This window comes from Vigna radiata, chromosome 8 (assembly GCF_000741045.1).
Source record: "Vigna radiata var. radiata cultivar VC1973A chromosome 8, Vradiata_ver6, whole genome shotgun sequence".
Lineage (NCBI taxonomy): Eukaryota > Viridiplantae > Streptophyta > Magnoliopsida > Fabales > Fabaceae > Vigna > Vigna radiata.
Genome location: NC_028358.1, coordinates 37,170,371 through 37,191,741, shown reverse-complemented (window position 1 = coordinate 37,191,741; position 21,371 = coordinate 37,170,371). Strand labels below are relative to the sequence as shown.

The 21,371-nt window shown below is 32.9% G+C and overlaps 1 protein-coding gene across 1 annotated transcript; it reads right to left on the bottom strand.

The window, feature by feature from the left end:
- Positions 1 to 320: 320 nt before the first annotated feature.
- On the bottom strand, positions 321 to 8,880 carry LOC106770762 (phosphoenolpyruvate carboxylase 4). The gene is made up of 20 exons (XM_014656555.2): positions 8,568 to 8,880; positions 7,983 to 8,146; positions 7,694 to 7,808; positions 7,297 to 7,374; positions 7,113 to 7,181; positions 6,892 to 6,970; positions 6,703 to 6,779; positions 6,531 to 6,626; positions 5,810 to 5,945; positions 5,260 to 5,364; positions 5,020 to 5,087; positions 4,699 to 4,944; positions 4,453 to 4,578; positions 4,280 to 4,381; positions 4,063 to 4,209; positions 2,994 to 3,092; positions 2,577 to 2,665; positions 2,173 to 2,299; positions 1,884 to 2,090; positions 321 to 1,339 (listed from the first exon to the last, which is right to left on the bottom strand). Exons 1-20 carry the CDS (start codon positions 8,721 to 8,723, stop codon positions 515 to 517), a joined length of 3,111 nt encoding a protein of 1,036 aa, XP_014512041.1. The 5' UTR covers positions 8,724 to 8,880; the 3' UTR covers positions 321 to 514.
- Between the last annotated feature and the right edge of the window lie 12,491 nt (positions 8,881 to 21,371).

Below are 21,371 nucleotides of genomic sequence, written 5' to 3'. Positions count from 1 at the left end.
TCAGGTATTAAACCAAGGGCAAGTTCTTTCTCCACCTCCATATTTTTCTTCTGCATTATAAAGATTCTCACTTTACTTTTTATAATTTGAAAATTAAAACGGTTTCCAGAATACATAATTTAGAAAAACTTTCAAAATACATAATATAAAATTTGAATCATACCATCCGAAAGAATAAAAATAACTTCATCAAGTCATTTATCTTTTTTCTAACATAACCTGAGTATATATTTGGTGGATTATGAAAAATAATCTTTGGACATCCCCGTAAATTTATTGAAGTAACCTTATGACTTACTAACTAAATGTTGTTGGCACGATTAGGTATAGAAAATTTATGACTAAGAAATAGTGAAAAAACTTATTATGCATCACATCATTTATCTTTTGAGTACAGAACAAAGCATGGCCATTATGGCTATCTTAATCTTTTCTTAGCAAACCTATTATAAAACAAGGGTGAACACATGGGAAGTGAGGAAGGCTTGTACAGTATAGTCTCTGAGAAGCAAGGTCAACCTGTATTCTTCATCCCTGCAGCAATTCCATTTATGGTGATAAGCAAAGCATCTCTAATTTTAATGTTGTCATCATCACGTCTTAACCTCTTGAGGATCTCCACCTGCAACATGTTCAAGGGATTGAGAAAGGGAAGTCTATTCTCAATCAGCCTCCTCAAGCTCCTATTGTTCTGCTGAAGTTTCTCGTGCCCACTAATTACTAGTACAAACTTTTCAGCAGTCATGAGCTCACTTCTTAGTTCACCACCAAGCTCTTGCCTCTCCTGTGACACAAGGACTTCATCATAGTGTTTGGCTATAGGAATGTCTGCTTTTCCCAAAACCATCTCAATCAGGTCTATGGTACTTTGGAAGAATGGCCATTCTTTGTACATGGCTTTTAGATCTTCAGTCAGACCTTTCTCACAAGCTCCTTTTAGACCTGCTCCAACTCCAAGCCAAGCTGGAAGAACAAATCTTGTTTGTGTCCATGCAAATAGCCACGGAATTGCACGAAGGTGTCCAATTCCTCTTGAGCTCTTCCTTCTTGCAGGCCGGCTACCTATGTTAAGAAAGCCAAGTTCTGCCTCTGGTGTGGCTTCATGGAAGTAGGCTAGGAATTCTGGATTTTCGTACACTACATTGCGGTAACACTGGCAACTGATGTTTGATATCTCTTCCATCACATTCCGCCATTTTTCTTCTCTAGGTGGAATAGGAGGACGAAGGGTTGCAAGTAGCACCGCTGTTGTGTATATCTCAAGTTGTCTAACAGCTATTTGTGGCAACCCAAACTTCGCCTCCACCATCTCTCCTTGCTCAGTAGACCGAAGGGTACCCTGCAATGCACCATGGAAAAATAAATTTGTTCTTTCAAAGAAGCAAATATTCCTTAATACTTACTAAAATCTAGTTCATATTTGATGGTATTTTCAAGAGTGAATTCACTGGGAATCAATGAGACATGAGTTTAATCCACATAAAAGGTTCAACTTTCTCTTCTATTAAATATGTGAGACTTAGACTAGTATTTGGATTTCTATTAATATCTTACCGAATGCTTTATCATTATAAAGGTGTTATGAATACTAACTGTTCTCCAAAATTCAACATAGACAATTATCAAGTACAGAAACCAAGCATGTATAATGACCCCCAACATTAACCATATCACCACCAGCTATCCTATAGTTCAGATGTTACATCACTTCCTGACAGCCATGAGGAATAAAGTCTCTGAATCAATTAACCAATCAAAATGAAGGTGGCAAACTTTACCAAAATATTAATAATACAGAAAAAAAAAATGCTCATATTTTTAGAAGGGAAAATGAGACTGAAATTCATGTTTCGAAAGACAGAATGCAATGATGCATAACCTACCATAACAGACCCAGGGGGCTGGGACTGAATAGCCAGATATGTTGGCCCTCCACCACGACCAATACTGCCTCCACGGCCATGGAATAGTGTAACCTTTATCCCATAATCATTGCATGCCGCTACAACATCCTCCTGAGCTTTGAAAAGTTCCCAGGCAGCAGTAAAGCGACCAGCGTCTTTACCCGAATCAGAATATCCAACCATAACCTGGATATACAATTTATAATTCTCTAAACTTCACATTACAACCATAACAAAATATTAAATGAACCTTGGATTAAAATGGTACCTCTTGATGTCCGTTGTGGTTCTTAATGATGTGTTCACGGTACCAGTCTATTGATAGAAGTTTACGGATAACAGCACCAGCTCCTCTCAGATCTTTCACAGTTTCAAACAGAGGTACCACTCGCAACCTATTGTAAACATGTCAGTAAAATTCAAAACACTCTAACTCCTTGCTAAATCATCCAACAAATTACCACAATCTCGTCATAAAGCATCACTAAGTTTCTTTTCACCAGTACCCTTAAATTTTTCCTATTAAGAAAATAGTTCCCAAATACATTATTCTTCGTGTTCTAATTTACATGATAAAACAATTGCTTCAAGTTTTTATTTCAGAAATAATATTAAATATATATATATATATATATATATATATATAAGTTCCACCTAAGGTTCCATACTTACGTTCCACCAGGACATGCTTTTCCTGACTCACCAATAGCAGCAAGCCGTGCATCCTTCTGCAAAAGCTCTACTGCAAGGACATCGCTTGCCTGATTATCAAGTATAAAACCATTATTACCAGTATGAATATCAATATCAATTTTTTCAAGTTTTTAAACAAGACTGTGTCCTTCGCAGCTGAATGAGTTGAAATGCCAAAACATATTACATGAAAGAAGATATCAATAGCAGTTTTGACAGAAAATAGGGAAAACAACTTTTACATGCAAAATCAAACGCCAAGAATAAAATTTATAAAAATGACTTGATGACTGTTAGAGCATGCAATTTAGTACACCATTCAGGGCAGATGAGACTGGAATCTGCAATTGATATTCTGCAAACTGTATGCATAGTTTGTAGTAACAAGTATCATACATTTGAGGCCATAGAAATCACATAAGCTCCTAGTGAATCACTCCCTAGTTCAGCAGCAATTCGGAATGTATCCAAGACTTCTTTAACATCAGAAGGAACCTAAAAGAAGAAATCAAGATACCAATCAGAAATAACTATGAACATGGAACAGAAAGGATTAAATTATTACATGCAGTTGAATTCTTTGTCACTTTAGATGAATAAGAATATAAAAAGAATAGTTAACTTTGATCTGGCAATCGCTGGTGACAATATCATGACAGAATTGAAAAGAGATTGAAAGAAACATGACTACAATTTGCAGTATTCTTTTTAAAAAGGAAAAAATTATATTTGGAACTGCTTCGTGCTCAAATATTATTTTGTATCTTGGTTGTATATATTCAGAAATAACATCATGTCTTGTTTTTGAATTATAAATGTGATACGGAACTTAGATGTTTATGCAGTATAATTAGAATATGAAAAAGTATATGCAAACTTAATGTCTAAATTAAAAAAAAAAAAAGGAGGGGGGATTAGCATGTAGCAGATCAAGGTATTTTATTTTCTATTCTGAGTGAACATTTTAGTCCTCCAAAGATACAGTGTAATCAGTTTGGTTCTTCGATAGTAAACATTAAAATGGCCTTCCAATGTCATTCATTTATCCCATCCAATAGGTTTGATGTCAAAATTTGACATTGGTGAACTATTTTTATGTATTTATCATTGAAGAACAAAATTGAAGACACTTATATTGTATGAATGACCAATATTTCACTTTCTTTTTTCAACTGTTATAAGAAATTCAATAATGAACTTCTCTGTGTCAGTAACTATAGTTGGTTCAAGAAACTAAGCCTATTATTCCAATTTTCAGCTATGAAAGATCACAAAGATGGTTTTGGAACTAATCGACATTCAGTTAATCATAAAGAAAAGTGAGGAGAGAATAGCTTCAATTTTTCACCCTTCAACAATGAAATTAACTTTCTTTTTTAAAGTACAAAACGAAGCTTTCCTGTCCCACAAGACAGCTTGCCAAATAAGTGCTCAGTATACTGAAAACTCTAACCATCTCACTCACCTCTATACTAAGAGGAACTAGAGGCCTCTTCCCTTTGAGTTCTTTTGTTAAAAAGTCCAACTTCTTTTCTTCATCCCATTCACTGTAAGTACCCATATCTAAATACTCTGTTATTGCATCAAGTGCTTCTGCGTGTCTCCCAGATTCCTGTCATAATTAAATTCTCGAGTCACAACTGACTATCTAAACAATATTAAAAATACAATTTAAGTCAGACCTGACGCAAGTCTAGCTTCATCAACACCATTCCAAAGGTAGCAACTCTACGAATCAAATCAGCAAGTCGACCATCAGCTAGCACCCCAGATCCACATGATTGCTGAAGAAATGGAGAGTTACATACTAATTGTGGACAACCCTTCAGGAAAAAGAAGGAAAGAGAAAGAGTACCAGAGACTCGTAACAGAGAAGCAGAGGTTCCAAAAGCTGATCGGATGTTTCATAGTACTCCGAAGAATCATAGTCACAAGCCACATCCTCAAGAAGTAGTTCTAATCGTCTACGACTTCTCTCAAGCTGAACAAGAAATTGCAAAGATGTTCGCATTCATTAAATGACAACTTAAAATTACTTAAAAAATCACTGGAATTCCAAGTACTAGCATTGATAGAGTCATCTTTCAAGTTGAAGTCATACCTTATCCTTAACATTCCCCAGGACAATTCTATACGGAGCAATTCCAGGAAGTTGAGGCAGCATTGGCTCTAAAAGCTTCTGAAAAGTGGACTTTCCTGTCTGGGGTTCTGCATACAATTTCTTTTGACCAAAAGAAGATGAAGTTGGAGCTGAAGAAGCATTGGAATTTGCTGAACTTGATCCTTGAGATTGAATATTGGGATTGGGATTTTTCGATGTAGATGAACTTAAGGCAGCCCCACCATCCTACCGATTAGAAAATAATATTATCTAATATGCTATGGCAGCATCAGAAATATCAGAAACACAAAATTGAATTACCTTGTGATTAGATTGCATGTGATCAGGTCCTGGAATGTCTAGTCTAGGATGCCGAGATTCACCATTTTCTACACAAAAGAATATGTTCAAACAGGATATGAATTAGCATGTCAAATGTGCCCCATTTCTCATGTATAACAGAATTGGAGTCCAAGGAAACAAAAATGTGGACATCAATGATATATAACATATGATATGCTCAAAGAACCAGCTAGAGAATATTAATTCCATTATGTGTACCAGCAATGGAAGGTAAATGAGCTCTAGCTGGAAGTTGTGTTGGGAGTGCGGGACTTCTATTCACGGATTGGTTCCAATTCTCACGGGGATTATCACGTTTAGCTTCTGCAGAGGAAGAGGTGTCCATACAATAGTATCAAACTAGCAGTTGATTTGATGTTAATCTTATTATATTATTAAAGCTAAGAAGCAGAAAAATCAGAAAACATTTCCAAGAAATCACACACAAAACTCTCAAGCAGCACCGTTCACCACACACCCAATCAGTTAGAGTCAATTTTAAATACATGAGACTTAAGCATGGATTTTATGCAAACATGACCCTTCCAATCTTAAGTCCAAAGTAGTGTTAATATTTTAGAAGACGTGAGTTAAAAACTTAGGCTAAATAAAAAGAGGAAACAAATTGAATTGGAATGATTTTAAAGCATTCAAATCTGATGTGCACAAGGAATTTATGTTACTTTCGACAATCAGTGCTTAGTGGTCTTATATTCCATTGGCATTTGGAGGATGTCGCCCAAACACAAAAACTCAGCACGCAAATCACCTAGAATGTCATGTGCCAGTCTTGACAGCCTATCACTGCACTGATTCATGGATAGCTCAAATCTGAGGCTGTCCACCTCCCTTATATAGAGATCAATCGCCATCCATCTAGATAGAAGTGAAACATCTTTTGTGACCTGAGTAACAAAAAGAAAAAACACTTAGAGAGAAGCTGTTAAATCTGTCAAGATTTACAGGGTTCAGGCAAAATTGGTAAGACAAATGTTCTCTGCACTGAAATTCCAACCCAAGATTGAACAATACATTCTGGTGAGTTGATGATATTGTGCAAATTACACACAGCAGATGTCTATGATTGAACCAGTAAAGAACATCCAGACACCACTCCAGGAAAATTATAAAAAGAAATACTTCAGGAAGTATTTAACATAATAATAGGAAGCTAACTTTTCTTACCCTCGACAGTTCTCCAAGTTCAACAAGCATTAAAATTTTCCTTAACAAAAGTACAATGACATCTTTAAACGTTAAAATAATAAAATTTTGTCACAAATGTTCAGAAAGCATTCAAATTTTCCTTTACCAAAGCACACAAGAAATGTTTAAATTTTAAATTAATGGAGTTTATTACAAAAATATGATTATTGCATTACTGGAAAAGTTCTCACTCATTGAAAAGACTCTTCCACTTGTTCAAAAAAGTAAAATCACTTTGTAAAGTATAGGTAGCATGAACTTTAATGGATGTTAAAAATGTTCACCTTTGCTGTCACATTTGGGTTCCCATCTCTATCACCTCCCATCCAAGATCCAAACTTTATGGGAGTGCAGGTCAAGGGAAGTGGCTTTCCTGTATGCTGCGAGGGAGGATAGATTGTATTAAAAATCTTGAAGAGAATTTAAAGCCAAGACCATGAAGTAAAGATGATAGACCTTCTTTAGAGCATTGCTAACACGTCGTAAGTAATGAGGAACAGCTTTCCATAGTGACTGGTCCACAATGTTGAAACCTGGAGGAATTTATTAAACAACAAACAGTTCTTATGTGCCAAATATAATTTCCTTCTTTACTGTGAACCAAATGATGTAAGTGCTGACATACAAAATAATGAAGCAGCTTACCAGCTCTAGCTTCATCTACTGGTGTGGGCTTTTGGCGCCTCAGTTCATCTGTCTGCCATATTGAAGTTATCTCTCTCACCTACCAAATCATTTGTGATCTATGAGAATAGTAAAAGTATTTCCAGAAACAAAAAAGTTCTCACACCAGTAAAGGAGATTATCTTCCATTTAAACACAGTCAAGCAGCTTTCTAGAGTGAAAATATAGTTCAGAAAAATTACCAGATCTTCAATCACCATTTCTCGATCTTCAATGCTAAGATCGGGTCGATCGTTATAATCCAAAAGATGCTACATGGAAGAGGGGGAAAGTAGTTAAAGACTGATGCTTATGTGACAATATAGATTGAAATTTTCAAGCTTGTGGAAATATTTTCTATGGTCCAACAAGGCCAAAGAAACTCACAGCAATTCTAACGTGCTTGAATTGTAAGGTTCGACGGTTAATCTGTGTGGGATGAGCCGTGAGAACAATTTCCACTTCCTGTAGCAACGGAAATCAAATTGAATTTTTAGAAGGAAGAGAAGCCGGAACTAGTTTACTGATTTAAAGACCATCAACGTAAAGATTGCATTCCAAATTGAAAGAAAATAAAGAAAGGTTCAAAATTACTAATCTTGGTCTGCATGGTGCATTCAATAATTTCCAGAAAAATTCAAGGAAGCGTAGCAGAAGTTTGGATGAAAAAGTCTCAGAGAAGTTAGGCTAAAAGTCTTATACTTCTCACGGAAGGCCGCTCAATTTCAGTTTCATCTTTGCTTATCAATCTATGCACATGACATGTAAAGAACAAAACAATAACCTGCTTGCAGACTGTGTCATAAAGTTCTTCTGGGGAAACTCCACCCTGCACCAGCTGGTTAAATATATCATCGCAAGATTTTGCAGTTTGTGCCACATTCCCTCCTTTACGAACCCTACAAAAGCACAAATTCTGTAAAGGACTACCCTGCCCAGCAACACTCTCTAAGTATTGAACTAAAATATAATTGTTCAGATTTTACAACGATATGGTATTATCTATAAAAGCAAGAACAGACTAATCATCAAGTAATGAGAGTGTTAAAACCAATAAGCTATGACCGAAGTACCTATGATGGGTCTCAGCTATGCCCATCAAAGTAAGATAATGGCTGAAGGCACGAGCAAGGGTGAAAGCTTCTTCTAGTGTCATCTTCGACAACTCCGAAGCCAACTGCTTCTCAAGCAGCTCTGCCATGTTCAAAATACCCGCCTGCCTCATATTACAACCACTCTGCCAAAAAGAGAAATTGAACTCAGTGCCAACCAATTTCCACGTCCAAGATTCTCATCACACGAACTCACCACATGCACCATCACAATCCATAACAAACAAAAGCTAGCAAATCATGAACCCCCATGCATCATGGTCCATGAAACACCAATGCATATATAAGAATATCCCAGAAACAGTAAAAAAAGTAAAAGAGTATAAATCTTATTCTATCACAAACCACCATGCATGTTAAATCTATTAATTTTTAAGCAAGATAGGAACTTCAATTTTAATTTCTGTCAGCCAGAGACTGCCAAAGTGACAGAACATAACAATTAAACACAAAAATATAAACCAGTAACAGCAACACCCCCTGAGGAAGCAAAAGGAGAGCCCCGTGAGTGAAGGAAAAGGAAAAAGGGTGAAAGGTTGGTTTGACCTGAGCAAGGACTCGAATCCTTTCGATCTTGTCAACTAAGTTGGTGCCAACCTCGCGCTGGAGAATGTCGTTGAGGAGATTCCCGAGCAACCTGCAGTCATCATCGAAGCTCTGGAAGGAGATTTCCTCAGCCACATCATCAGTGATGTCAGTCATTGGTAGGAAAGAAGGGAAGATAGGAAATGGAGGAAGGAGAAGGAGTGAGGAGTGTTATTAATTGAGAGAGAGTAGAGTAGAGAAGAGAAAGTGGGGTCAGTGTAAAAGTTGAGGGAAACAAAGAACATGTGGCAAGCAGACACAGCAGGAACCAAGCGGTTGTTATTGAAGTGTGTGAATGGAATGGAACACACACCAACTATTGTAACCTTGTACACTTGTATGGCATCAATGTGTGTAACTGTCTCCCTTTCATTTCATCTCATTTCATGTGATCCTACCCTCTAATCACTCTTCACTTTATTGCTCTTATTTTATCTTCACTTTCTAAACTCTCCATTTAATTTAATCACCACCCTTCTATCATCATCATTGTATATTCAAAATCACTTTTTTTTTATCTGCAATGGGACAAATTTTAATCTTAGCATATTCGAAAGCATTGTTTCCACTTCCACGCCACGCCAGCTACTTCACTACAACTTTTTTAACTATTAATAGTTTTAGCTAAGGCTATGCTTGAATCAATAATAGCATATCAAATAAAATTCACCACATTCAGATAATAGAATATAATGAAATCAAAATGCTAGTGTACTGTTTGAGTGGTTTGTAATATACAAGGTATGCTGTGTACCATTATGCAGTTTTCATATATTATATATTAAATAAAACAATAAATCCATTTTTCCTTCCATTTCTATCCTCTTCATTTGATCCTCTCCAACCAATGTAAAGCCTTGTATTCGGTTCACCTTTCTTTAATATAAAATAAATAAAAAAAAATACCAAAGACTTTTAAATCATTACATTTTTCAAAACTGTTGTTAATCATAGATAGTTTCATTTAAGATAACTTAAACACTACTCCACTTATTAGCAAATCATCTCGGATTATTTATTATTATTATTAATTTTCATATAATTTAATTTTTAGATTGACTTTTATTACCATTTATTACTGATGTGATGTATATTTAACTTCATGATTTTAAATTAGCTATTATCTATTAATTTGGTATAAGTGATGTTGGTAAACAATTATACTTTAAAATGTTATAATTAACCGTATTTATAGAAAGTGAGAATATATCTAATTTTTCCAGTGTGTTCGGTAAACGAGATTAAATAGAAAAAATAGATATAAATAAATTAAATATTCAGAAGAGGAAAAAAAAGTAAAGTAAAAAATCATTTTGAAGTAATAGAGTTCCCTTGATTATTTCTGATTTATATTTATTATCAGTTTATATCCCTTTTCAGTGTCTTTACTGTGTAGTTTAACTTATATTTTATTTATTTTTGTCTACTTTGGTTTTATTATTAAGTTTTCATCTCACATCTAGCTTTTGGAGGCCTTCTGAGTTGAGAAAGTGATGTTATATTATATGAAAGAGATGGTTTTCCATAACAGTTACGTCTCTGCCTGGAAATCTTGCTTTATAAAAGCTTCACACTTTCTTTCACTGACACAGTCACAGGTATCTTTTGAAGACGTGCCTTTTTACATGCCAAGTGCCAATGTTTTCTGATTCATCTCTACAACCTCAAAATTTCAGCCACCAAAAATAAAACCAATTATTTCTCTCACCTCCACCTACCTCTTCATGGATTGGTTCTCTTCTCTTCTACCATCTTATGATGTCTCTTTTCATATCATATTTCTAATTTCAAATTAACAATGACACTTAGATAAATTTTTTTTATAATATTTCAATATTATTTACATATCATTATGATTGATCTAAAATTATTTCATAATCAATAATGATAATCATAAACACTACTACAGAATCACATAATGACACATAAATAATATTCAAATATTATAAAAAAATATTATTTAACTATCATTACCCATTTCAAATAAAGCATTCAATTCTACCTTAACTTATATTAATAATTAAAACTGTGTGAATTTATTTCATAATCGATAAAATACAATTTTATAAATATAGAAAGTAGTCCATCAATTTTATCAATATTTATTTTTTGTTATCAATAACCAAAAAGATATTTGTTTTTTAAACTATAAATACGTTTCCTGACTTAATATTCAAATGTTTGAAAAACTTTCAAATTTCAGTCATGAAATAGAATATAAATATATTAAACGAGTTTGGGAATGAAGTTGGGTAATATGATATCTATATTTGCAAAAAGTTTTGTAAGGAAAATGCCCAAACCATAACCTAATTGATTGGTTAAAAACTACTCAGTGCAGATAATTTTTATGGATATTTTAAAATGTTTTGAATTTGGCCATTTATCATTACAAGATTAATGAAAGAAACATTTTCTTGCTTGCTAATTGTGAGAAACTAAAGCTAGTCTAAGCCCATATTTGAGTCCAAGTTCAAACTAACATTCAGATCATTCTTTTGGAAGCCCATTAACCAAACGTTGCAGTATTTCATTTAGCATTTGAAAGAAAGATACTTAGAATATTCTTATCTAAGACTAGGCCAATCATTCTTTTTTAACTTAGCTTTTAAGAGTGGTTTATTTCTATCATAATATCATAGTTTATTCAATTTTAATATTAGGATACTCATACAGAGTTAGTCATTCGAGTTAAGTTTTTATGAGTTAGGTCAGATTTATTTCTAATAATAACTCTCGCGTAATTATAATAGACGTAATGATCATCGTAAATGTAAAAATAGAAAAACTTTAAATGAGAAGACATAAAGGTTTTTTACACCTATAAAACACTTAATAAAAAAATATTTTTACTTTTATAGTTGATTCTTTTTAAATAGTTGTATATTTTAAAACAAAAATATGATACGATTGATGTTGGACGAGTGTTAACTAAAATATAAGGTTTATCTAACATCGCCTATAAAAAAAAATATAGTCATGATAATAACAAATATTTATTTTTGTACATTTAAAATTATATTAATTTAAGAGGTTCATTTATACAAAATTTTATTAAATCTATTTTGTGTTAGAATATCACTCTATTAAAATATTTTAGGTGATTTTTTTAGTATTCATATGTTGGTATAATAATTTATGTAGGAGTGTAACACATATTTCACAATAGAGTGAAAGATTCCAAGTAGCAAATGAAAAAAAAAAAAGTTATGGAAAATAGATGAATTAATGCAGGTAATAAATTTTAGAATATAAGCACAGCCACTAAATTTAAAGCAGTTTATTTCGGACAATATAGTGAAAAGCAGTAGGGATCACAAATGACTATATGCTTGAGTACCATTTCAATGGGGGTATAGATATAAATATGGATAATACTTATTTTTTTTTTAAATAATACAAGGAGGAAGATAAAAATGTATTAGAATGAATTTTGGACAGATGATAAAATTTGAATGGATTGAATAATTCTTTTGTGTATTTTTGAAGATTAAAATATAAGAAAATCTTTCTGTAAAAAATTATTTAATATCCGAGTTAATAAAAAAGTTTGAACTTTTTAAGAGAAAATAAGTATGAGTGAGTGTTTTATTTTATGGTGAAATATTGTGTATATTTATAGGAATTTAAAGCTTTGTCATGTGATAAAATTGATTATATCAAGAGAATATATCAAATAATATCGATAAATATTATAATTTAATATATATATATATATATATATATATATATATATATGTGTGGTAATTAGTGAAATAATAACAATAATATGACATCTTATCTAATTTACTAAATATTTTGTAAATATATAGTATTAAGTAATATTACAATGTAATCAAATTATCCAAATTTGACCATATATACTATCAATATATGAATAATTGAACTATAGCAAATATATCTCAAAATATTCTCTAACCATTTTAGGTTATCAAAACTCAATAGGCCTTGTTAGACCATATGACTTAGCATATTTGATAGGTCAAGCATGTGCATAAGTTTAGTTAGTCTCCAAAGTTTGATTATCATGTGAAAGGTGCTTATTGCGATTATGATTAGCCATTTGACCCAATTGTGGCTGGCTTTTATGGTTTTACAGGTGGGTTGGTTATTAGATCGAGTTGTAAGTGGTCTTCTTTAACCATGCAGGTAGATCGGACGAACTCTGTCATCGCTTTATATTAATCATCTATGTTGTATGAGTATTGCCGACTTAGGCAGACTTTGCTTGGTGTTGCTGACTTATGCAAGCTTCATTTTGTGTTGTTAACTTAGACAGGCTTTGGTGCTAGCTTAGGCAGGTCAATGCTTAGTATTGTCGCAAAATTTGTTGGATGTTGTCGGCTTAGGTAGACTTTGTTTCATGCTACAAAATTAGGTAGACTCTAGTGCTTGTATTGCTAAGTTAATGATAATTTTACTAGTGACTACAAATTATTAATGAGGTTTTTTTTTTTAAATGTCGTAATGATTTTCCATATGTGAAACATCACTTCGCACTAAATGGTTTTTATCGAGGTTGATGTGGCTGCATCTTAGCAATTGAACTAAAAGAATGATTTTCCACGAGGAATAATATCTTTTCAAATTCCTTACTTTTATACTTTGCTTTTCTTCACATTTCTTTTTCACGTTTAGCATTTCTTTACCTGCACGTTGTACATATTTTTCGTTTGCTTTTCTGAACCAACCTTGTTTCCTTCAAGTCTTCCTTTCGTTCCTGTATCGTATGACCCGGACGACCATTCGGTTACCTCACATCAAGCCAGCTAGACGGTCCTGGAAGAAGGAACTAGCTTAACAGTTGTTGAATGTTGCAAAACCAACAGGCAAGACCGGTCGGTTAGGGGCAGAGATGTCCGGCCATAGTCGAAAAACATAGATTGGGCTGCAAGGATTAAGGTAAATTGTAATTAGGGGTATTGAGCTGAGATTGGACAGTGATTAAGATTTTACTAATCTCAAACCTATGCCAAAAACTATAAATACAGGTCAAAGGTAAGAGATATGTGATGACATATACTGTGCATTTAATACTGTTATTCTGAACTCCCGTACGGACAACTTATTAACTTAAGCATCGAAGAACCTTTGGTAGGTACGCCTCCGGACGATAAAATGAAGACAGACAAGAAGAGTAATATTGGTCGACATCTTAGGAGAAATTGTGTAGGGGTTGGAAGTGACTCGACCCCATACTCGAAATATTTCCTATGTTTGCTCTAATAGTAGGTATGTCTTCTTCTTCCTCCTTTCATATTGGTCGTGGTCGTTGTTGTTCCATGTTAGCGAGACTACTCATATGACGAGAGTTCCTCTCTTGATTCTTCTCCTCCTTCTGACGAGAGGGTTTTCTCAACAGAGCTCCCTCCGTCGCCCCTCTTGTGGTGGCTTCTCCCAGTCTCACTGTAATGGCTCCCAAAAGGAAGAAGAAGGTGACTAAAAGCAAAAAGGGCACGCTTCTACTACGTGGGTTGATTCACCTGCACTGGTGGTCAAAAGGCGCAATTGTATCCCCTATTAGGGATCCTAGTATACTGGATTCAGGACGAAGTTGCCTTATATGCCTTCAAATTTATTGCAAAGACGAGGGTAGTCAAGCTAATGACTACTTTCAACTTTTGTTCTGACAGGCTCATCGTCCTTCCTTATTAAAATGAGTGCCAAAGTTTTTCTGTAAGCTTTGATCATGTCATGGTAAAATTTATCGACAATAACTTTTTCTAAAAATCTATGTGTAGTTGATTTTTTTGAAATTTTATCAATAAATTTATTAATTGAATTTTTGAAAATCTATCGGTTCTTGAATTTTTTAAAATTCATTAGTAATTTCGTCAGTAAATTTATCAGTAAAATGGTCATCAATATTTCCATCAAATATAATGAGAGTTTGTTATAAATTAAATGAAAATGAGTGAGAAGAAAAAAGAAAAAAAATGAGAAAGAAATAGAGGAGGAAGAAAAAGAGGAGACAACCACAACGATAACAATGACGACAACCATAATAACACCGACGATACCAACAATGGAAGAGGAGGAGAAGAATCAAAGGGAGTGAACATAGTGGTAATGAATGGAAAAAGAACATCAATGGGTGGGATGGATACCTACAATGACGATAGACAACATCAATGGTAATGAATGGAAAAAGAAGATGAGAAGATAAAATAAAATAAAAAAATAAGATGATTTGAAGATGAAAAAAATCAAAATTAGAAAAGAAATACTTCAACCTACATCCATCCCACCCAACCAAGTTGTCATCCATTCTGATTCCTAATGCAGACTACCGTTTGCTAACATCAAATATTAAAATTCAGCAAATGCTTATAATATTGTCACAAATCAAATTTTAATCTATTTCTGGCTTCCTTTTCTTCCAATCGAGATACCCTAATCTATTACTCAAGTTCAATAATTGAGGTCGATCGCAAGATTTCAACAAACTACTGTGGTGAAGCTGTTAAGATTTACGTCAACTCTTATTAATTATAAAAAATAAAAACTTGAAACATAGTTGTTGGTGTATAAAATAATAGGAATTATAAGAGGAAGTTGAATCACAAACTATTATGAAGAGAATATATATTTTTTAATTGACATGATTATTCGATTAATTATGTTAGAGAATATATTAGAGATTGAGCTAATGCAAATAAAAATTGCTCAGATTGAAAATGGTAAAAAGAAGTAATAAAATCATTGTAAGAAAAAGTAGCAGGTGGATAAAGTGCCAAACTTTATTCATAACAAGGAAGTGATGAAAGTTAGATGATAATTGTCCTATTATTAAAAAAATTATTTTGGTTACTTTATTGTAATAATGTTTCGAAATTTGAAATAATGATTTTTTTTTTATTTTAAATTTAATTTTTATTTCATATATTGATATTTACTCTAGTGGAAATTTTAATTTCCATTAAATTTATCATATTATTAATTATACTATACATTTATTTTTAATAAGGAGTTACTGTCATTGAGTCATTAATCCACTATCTCAACTACATCAATAATCGAATGGAATTTCACAACTAAAAACTCTAGTCAAAGAAAAGTTACTTGATTATTTTTTTTTTTTAATGTTATAAATAGTTAGGCAAGAAAGTCAAATCTCTCATGTTAGATTATACTTAAGAAAAGTCTTCACAAAATAATGACTCTAGGAATTAGAATGCTAAAAGTTGTAATTAGTATAACATTTACGAATGAGTTTAAGTTTGATCAGTTACATTTTTTTATTAATTTGTTTGTTTGGTTGAATGGATAAACTTAAGTTTGAAATTAAGTTCGATTATTTAAATAACTAAAATTTAACTTTTATAAACTTGACATTGATAACTTACAAGCTGTTTATCTAAATTGATGATAAGATTTTAATTATTTATGTTACTTTTTGTACATTTATTGTAGAAATTATAGAATTGTGTATGGTTGATAATATTAAAAATAAAATAATAATTTTGTTCTTTTGTAATAGTCAATATAATTTTTTTTACTAAATTATGAAAACTGAATTTTATAGAATTTTGAATCTCACATAATTATGATCTTGAACTAAAATATTGACCAAATACTAACTTGGTAAATTTTAAAAAAAAAAGAAAAATAATTAAATTATAAAAGAGTTAAATAAAATAAACTCAAACTTTGTTTTTTTTTAAAAAAAAAGCAAGTGAAGATTAAGCTTTATAATGAGAGATATTTAAATAAATTTAATGAGAGACATTTAATTTAAATAAGTGAGACAATCTTTAACAAGCCAGATTATCTTGATTCAGAAATTATCCTATTGATGGGAATGTTGGGTTTTATTTTCTTGAATAAAAAATTTCATTCATATACCTTAGTTTCACTTAAATAGCTGTATGTTTTGACTGAAAGGAAAAGAAATGTTTTTTTAACTGAATTCCGTACTAATTTAAAATAGTTTCGTGTATCTCTGAACTAAGAGTAGTAAATAATATTATTAAAATACACAATTACATTGATGGATTATGAATCTATGTAATTGAATAGAATTAGTGTCGTCTCATACCCAGCTAAAATGTTTTTTTTTTTTCAATCATAAAAGTATTGAATTTTCATGGATTCTCCAACCAAGTGAAGATGGAGTGAAACAAATTGAGGTCACGTCTCTCACTATATAATATGCTATCAGTAAACATCAAACTCTAATTAGGTATTTTGCATGTTCTATGTCCTCTATTATTTATATGCATCCAAGCGATTCATTGGCCAGTCATCACTGAACCACAACCACCAATAACCCCTTACTTCTTCATCATTAAGTTCAGCCTTTCAAACATTATTAAGATTAATTGTTTCAGATTCCAATGAACAAACCTAAAGGAACTCCAATTATATATGTTCAAGTAAACTAAAACTGATTTCTAGATACACCATTTTCCCAACTTGATAAAAAGTAGTGTCACAAACTATTGTTCTAACGAAAAAAACAAAATTGACCTTTTCAACCAAATGAAGATTTGAGATAGTTTGAACATCAGTATTTGATTAGGAGATGATCTAGGCCTGAAAGTCGCCAAAAATTGCTGAAAGGGAACCTATATCCGGAATTCTAGGTATATGGCACGAAGGCCCCAAGATGAACGTACAAATGGTGTTGAGAGTATCCTGTTCTGAAAACGTGTAACCTTTATTATATTCTCATGTATTGACTCCTGCTACCTCTTTTTGCACTCTGCATGCTGCATATGCACTTAAAGTCAGCGTAAACTTTGCAAACATATCTTCTAACTAAAGATTTGCTAACCATTCTCCTATATCTAATTAAATCAGGACATGTTTCATGATGTGCCCTTTTACTTTTTAATTTCACTTACGGAAAAAGGATAAAAAATTAATGAAGAAGCACACCCAACAGTTTCTTTCATCAGTTCTTCGTTTTATGAACCTCCACTATATCTTGCTCACATCATGGTTGGGTTAAGGGGAATTTTTTCATGTAAAACACTCATAAAATTTTGTCATATTTATGGAAGAACAATACTTAACATACTACTTTGAACTTCTGACTGTATTGACAAGTTTCAGAAGCAGAATTTCACAGACTACTTAATCCACATTACAAATGCTTATAATTTCAACTAATCATCGTACAACATATTTAATTTTTCAGTCTATAAGAAAATAATACCTAACTAATTACATATCATATTTACATCTTTTCCGTCATTTTTTCTTTCTTTCTCCAGCTGTCAACTTGTATAGTGATATCCATATATACATCATTTTCCTAATTGAAATTATTCTTGTTTAATGAATATGTAGGTAGGGGTCCGAAATTCCCATTAGCATATGGTCAAGGTGACAAACATCACATTAACTGACAAAATTGAAACTCAATTGGTTTCAAGGAGAAAAACGGTTGCACTCATTAATTTATTTCTGGCATTTGTACAGCCGTCGAATAATGAACTTTATTCTAATAATTCCCTTTCCTTGAGGGATTTGAAGTCATTGAAATTCGCACACAATTACAAGCTACAATGAAAGAATACACAAGATGCAGCCCTTGAAGAAAGTGGACTTCATACCTAATATGGACCCGACACATCAAGATCTCAGCCATAGCCATAGCTTGTCCGATTGGACTAATTCAATGGGTGCCAAGCCAATGGGTACTACGTGCCAAATTTCTTCAATAACACAGCACAAAGGCGTAGCTCATTTAAGGCAAGGAACAGAGTTTGGAAGAAACAAAGTTTTCATTGAGTGGAAGTTTCGCAAGTGAGTGGGCCAACTCACTCCTTAGGCTTTAGTTTTCCCAAGGGCAACTTGGAAGACTTTGAGCCTTCTATTATTGCCTTTTCTCCAACAGTTCTGGGAATGGATCCAAAACCTGGCTTTTTTATTTATCATCATTTACCTCATGTCAATGTTACACGTAGACGCACAACAAGTGGGTGGGGGCATGTACTATGTACTACTTCAATCACATTGAAACTCTTCTCATGTTTCTGAATTCTTATTTGCTTCAATTCAAGAGAAACCATTTAGTTTCATTTCTCATCATCATCATCATCATCAGAGTTAGAATCAACAGGTGGACAAAATGAATATATAAAAAGATTTCAAAATCATCTCGTACTGAACAATGAGTAAATACATTATTACTATCTGCATATCTCTTATGTACAGTAAAATTTAGAATCACATAGCCAAGAATAAAAATCAGACCCTCTAAGGATCTGATATCATTGTGCCTGATATATATCAGATGTAAACGTTGCATCTATTCTATCAATTGAAAACCCAAAATTTAAAGAAGAAAACGAAAAATGGAGAAACTTGTGCAAAAAGGGCATCCTTATTGATCTCAATTCTGAGGTGTGGAATCCAAAACCGAGTTATGCCTCTTTGAAGGGCCTGAAGGTGGTATTGGCATCCCTTTGGGGAAGAAGTTGAAAACAAGGCCTCTGTATTGAAAACGCGGTCGTTGCTTTGGCCGGAGAAGTTCTGAGCTTTTATTGAGCCTCATAGTTGCCCCAGTCCTTATTGCAGTGCAGGAACCAACAAGAAGCAAGTAAACAAGGAGGGAAGCCAGAAAAAAGGCTTTGCATGGAAGATGAAAGGTTTTAGAATGATGAGAAGTGGCCATGGAAATGGAAGGAGTTTTGCTTGGGCAGGATTTTATTTAGGTAGTTATGGAGGAAGAGGTTTAAGGAATATGTGGAATTTATTGCAGAGAATTTTTGACTGTGGAGAAACTAAGGAAGAGGTTTTATATATGGTGGCTTGCATGGGGAGCAATGAAAAATGGGGGTAGGAAATATGAACAAGTAAAGTGAGATGCACGCAATAGAGACTATTGAATTTTGAGGTCAACGTTTGTTAAAAAATATTGAATATTTTGGTACAAGTATTTGGCGCCGGCTATGCTTGGACTTGGGGCACCAAGTTTATTACTTTAAAGTGTATGATAATGTCTTATTTCTAGGTCAATAACAACGATCGATTTCCCAGGAAAACATACCAAAACGTGTGAATGTGAAAAACTGAAAACATGAGCACATGTTTGAAACCCCAACAATTAAAAAACGACTAATTGTCACCGTCAATTTTCCCCTCATTTTATGAATTTGGGCAAATTAATCGTACAGAAAATCACAATTAGAATTACAATTCTGATATGGCATGTAATGCAGACAGAAAATCCTAGATCTTGAATTCTTCCACCTTTCTAATTTCTTAAGGAATCTTAAATCATGTTTCACGCGCAGCAAGTTTTGGATTCAAACACGTATGGCAAACGTGGCATTGTAGAAATGTAATGGTTTAAACTTTTGTAATGTCTTTGAATAAACCATGAATGAAGTGAATATAATAATATATTTATCAACAAAAAGATAAATATTTTAATTAAAAGTATATAAAAAATGCTTATAATTAAACTGATGTTAGTAATATTTTATTTTGGGCATGGGCATGCAGAAACAAAAATAGCGGGAGCGCGTGGAGCTGAAGATTATGTTTGGCAAACATTACATTTTTGGCAACTAAGAAAGAGAGACTCTCTTTGGTGAAAACTGAATAGCATTAATTATTGGCATCTTCGTTGAGAAACCATTTAATAATTCTTACTAAGTGCTAGCTGTCCATGAGATGCTAATTTTTTTTAGTGCTTATGACATGGAAAATAAAAACATGCCTGGGGTTTCTTCCTCCCACTCAAAAACAAATCTTTTGCGTGCAATTTTTGTTAGAAAACAACCATTTTTTGGGTCCACTTATCCATCTAATACCTTCAACTTATCAACACTAATACTAAAGTAAATTAACTTTTATCTTCTTCTTTTTTTTACTTTTGGTAATTCAAGCCTTATCTAAATTGTTCAATGGTTACTAATAGCAAGCAACCTCAATCTCTAACAATACTTTAAACTTCTCTATTTGTTTACTGCCAGAACAATAAATAATACGTGCATAATGTTTTCGCTGAAAAGTAATGCCATATTCACGATTCGTTTATCGAATTATCATTATCCATAGCTTATAACATACAATGGGATCGATTTGAAACTTGATTAGACGTATTACAGTGAAACATGAAAATAAGGACAATAGACAAAAGTGACAGTGTCTATAGATAATGCATTGTAAAATACGTGTGGCAGCAGCTTAATGGCATGTGCAATTTATAGAGAAAAATTATATTGTTGAACATGCACGTTTACTGATTATAACATGAAAAATAGTGTATATAAATGAGATATAATTATAATAGAATAAATAAAAAGATAAAGATAGAATTATGTGGGTTGAGAAGTGAAGGTGGAATGATATGATGATGAGGATGACGACGACGTGAAATTGTGAAATGAAAGATGGATTGAAAGTGGGAAAGGGTTAAAGAGAGGAAGTAACGGAAAGGCAAAAATATTTGAAGAAGAAAGTGTGACCGACAAAGAGCGATGGGCAAAAGAAAAGAAAAAGCGGATATTATGGAAAGGTGTTTGGTTGAATATTGGATTGTTGTCTCTCAGAGAGAAGTCTTTCTTAGAAATCTGCTCAGACTTTACGGCTTCAAGAAAATGTGTTCGTGTCATTACGTCACAGATTCCATTTTACGATAACTATACATAACACCAAAAACACATATGTACGTCTGTATTTTTATTATTTAATATCATTTTTAAAAAGTAAATAATTGAAAATAGTTTCAAAATAAAGTATATGATGATTATTTTTAAGCTCAGATCAGAAGTTTTGTAAATAACAATCTGGTAGGAAAGTTACCCA

Coding starts and splice junctions, on each gene's coding strand:
- LOC106770762 (XM_014656555.2), bottom strand. CDS start 8,723: ATGACTGACATCACTGATGATGTGGCTGAGGAAATCTCCTTCCAGAGC. Junction 5,365..5,809: donor ACTGGCACATGACATTCTAG/GTGATTTGCGTG, acceptor CTTCCTCTGCAG/AAGCTAAACGTGATAATCCC. Junction 5,088..5,259: donor TCATTTACCTTCCATTGCTG/GTACACATAATG, acceptor TCTTTTGTGTAG/AAAATGGTGAATCTCGGCAT.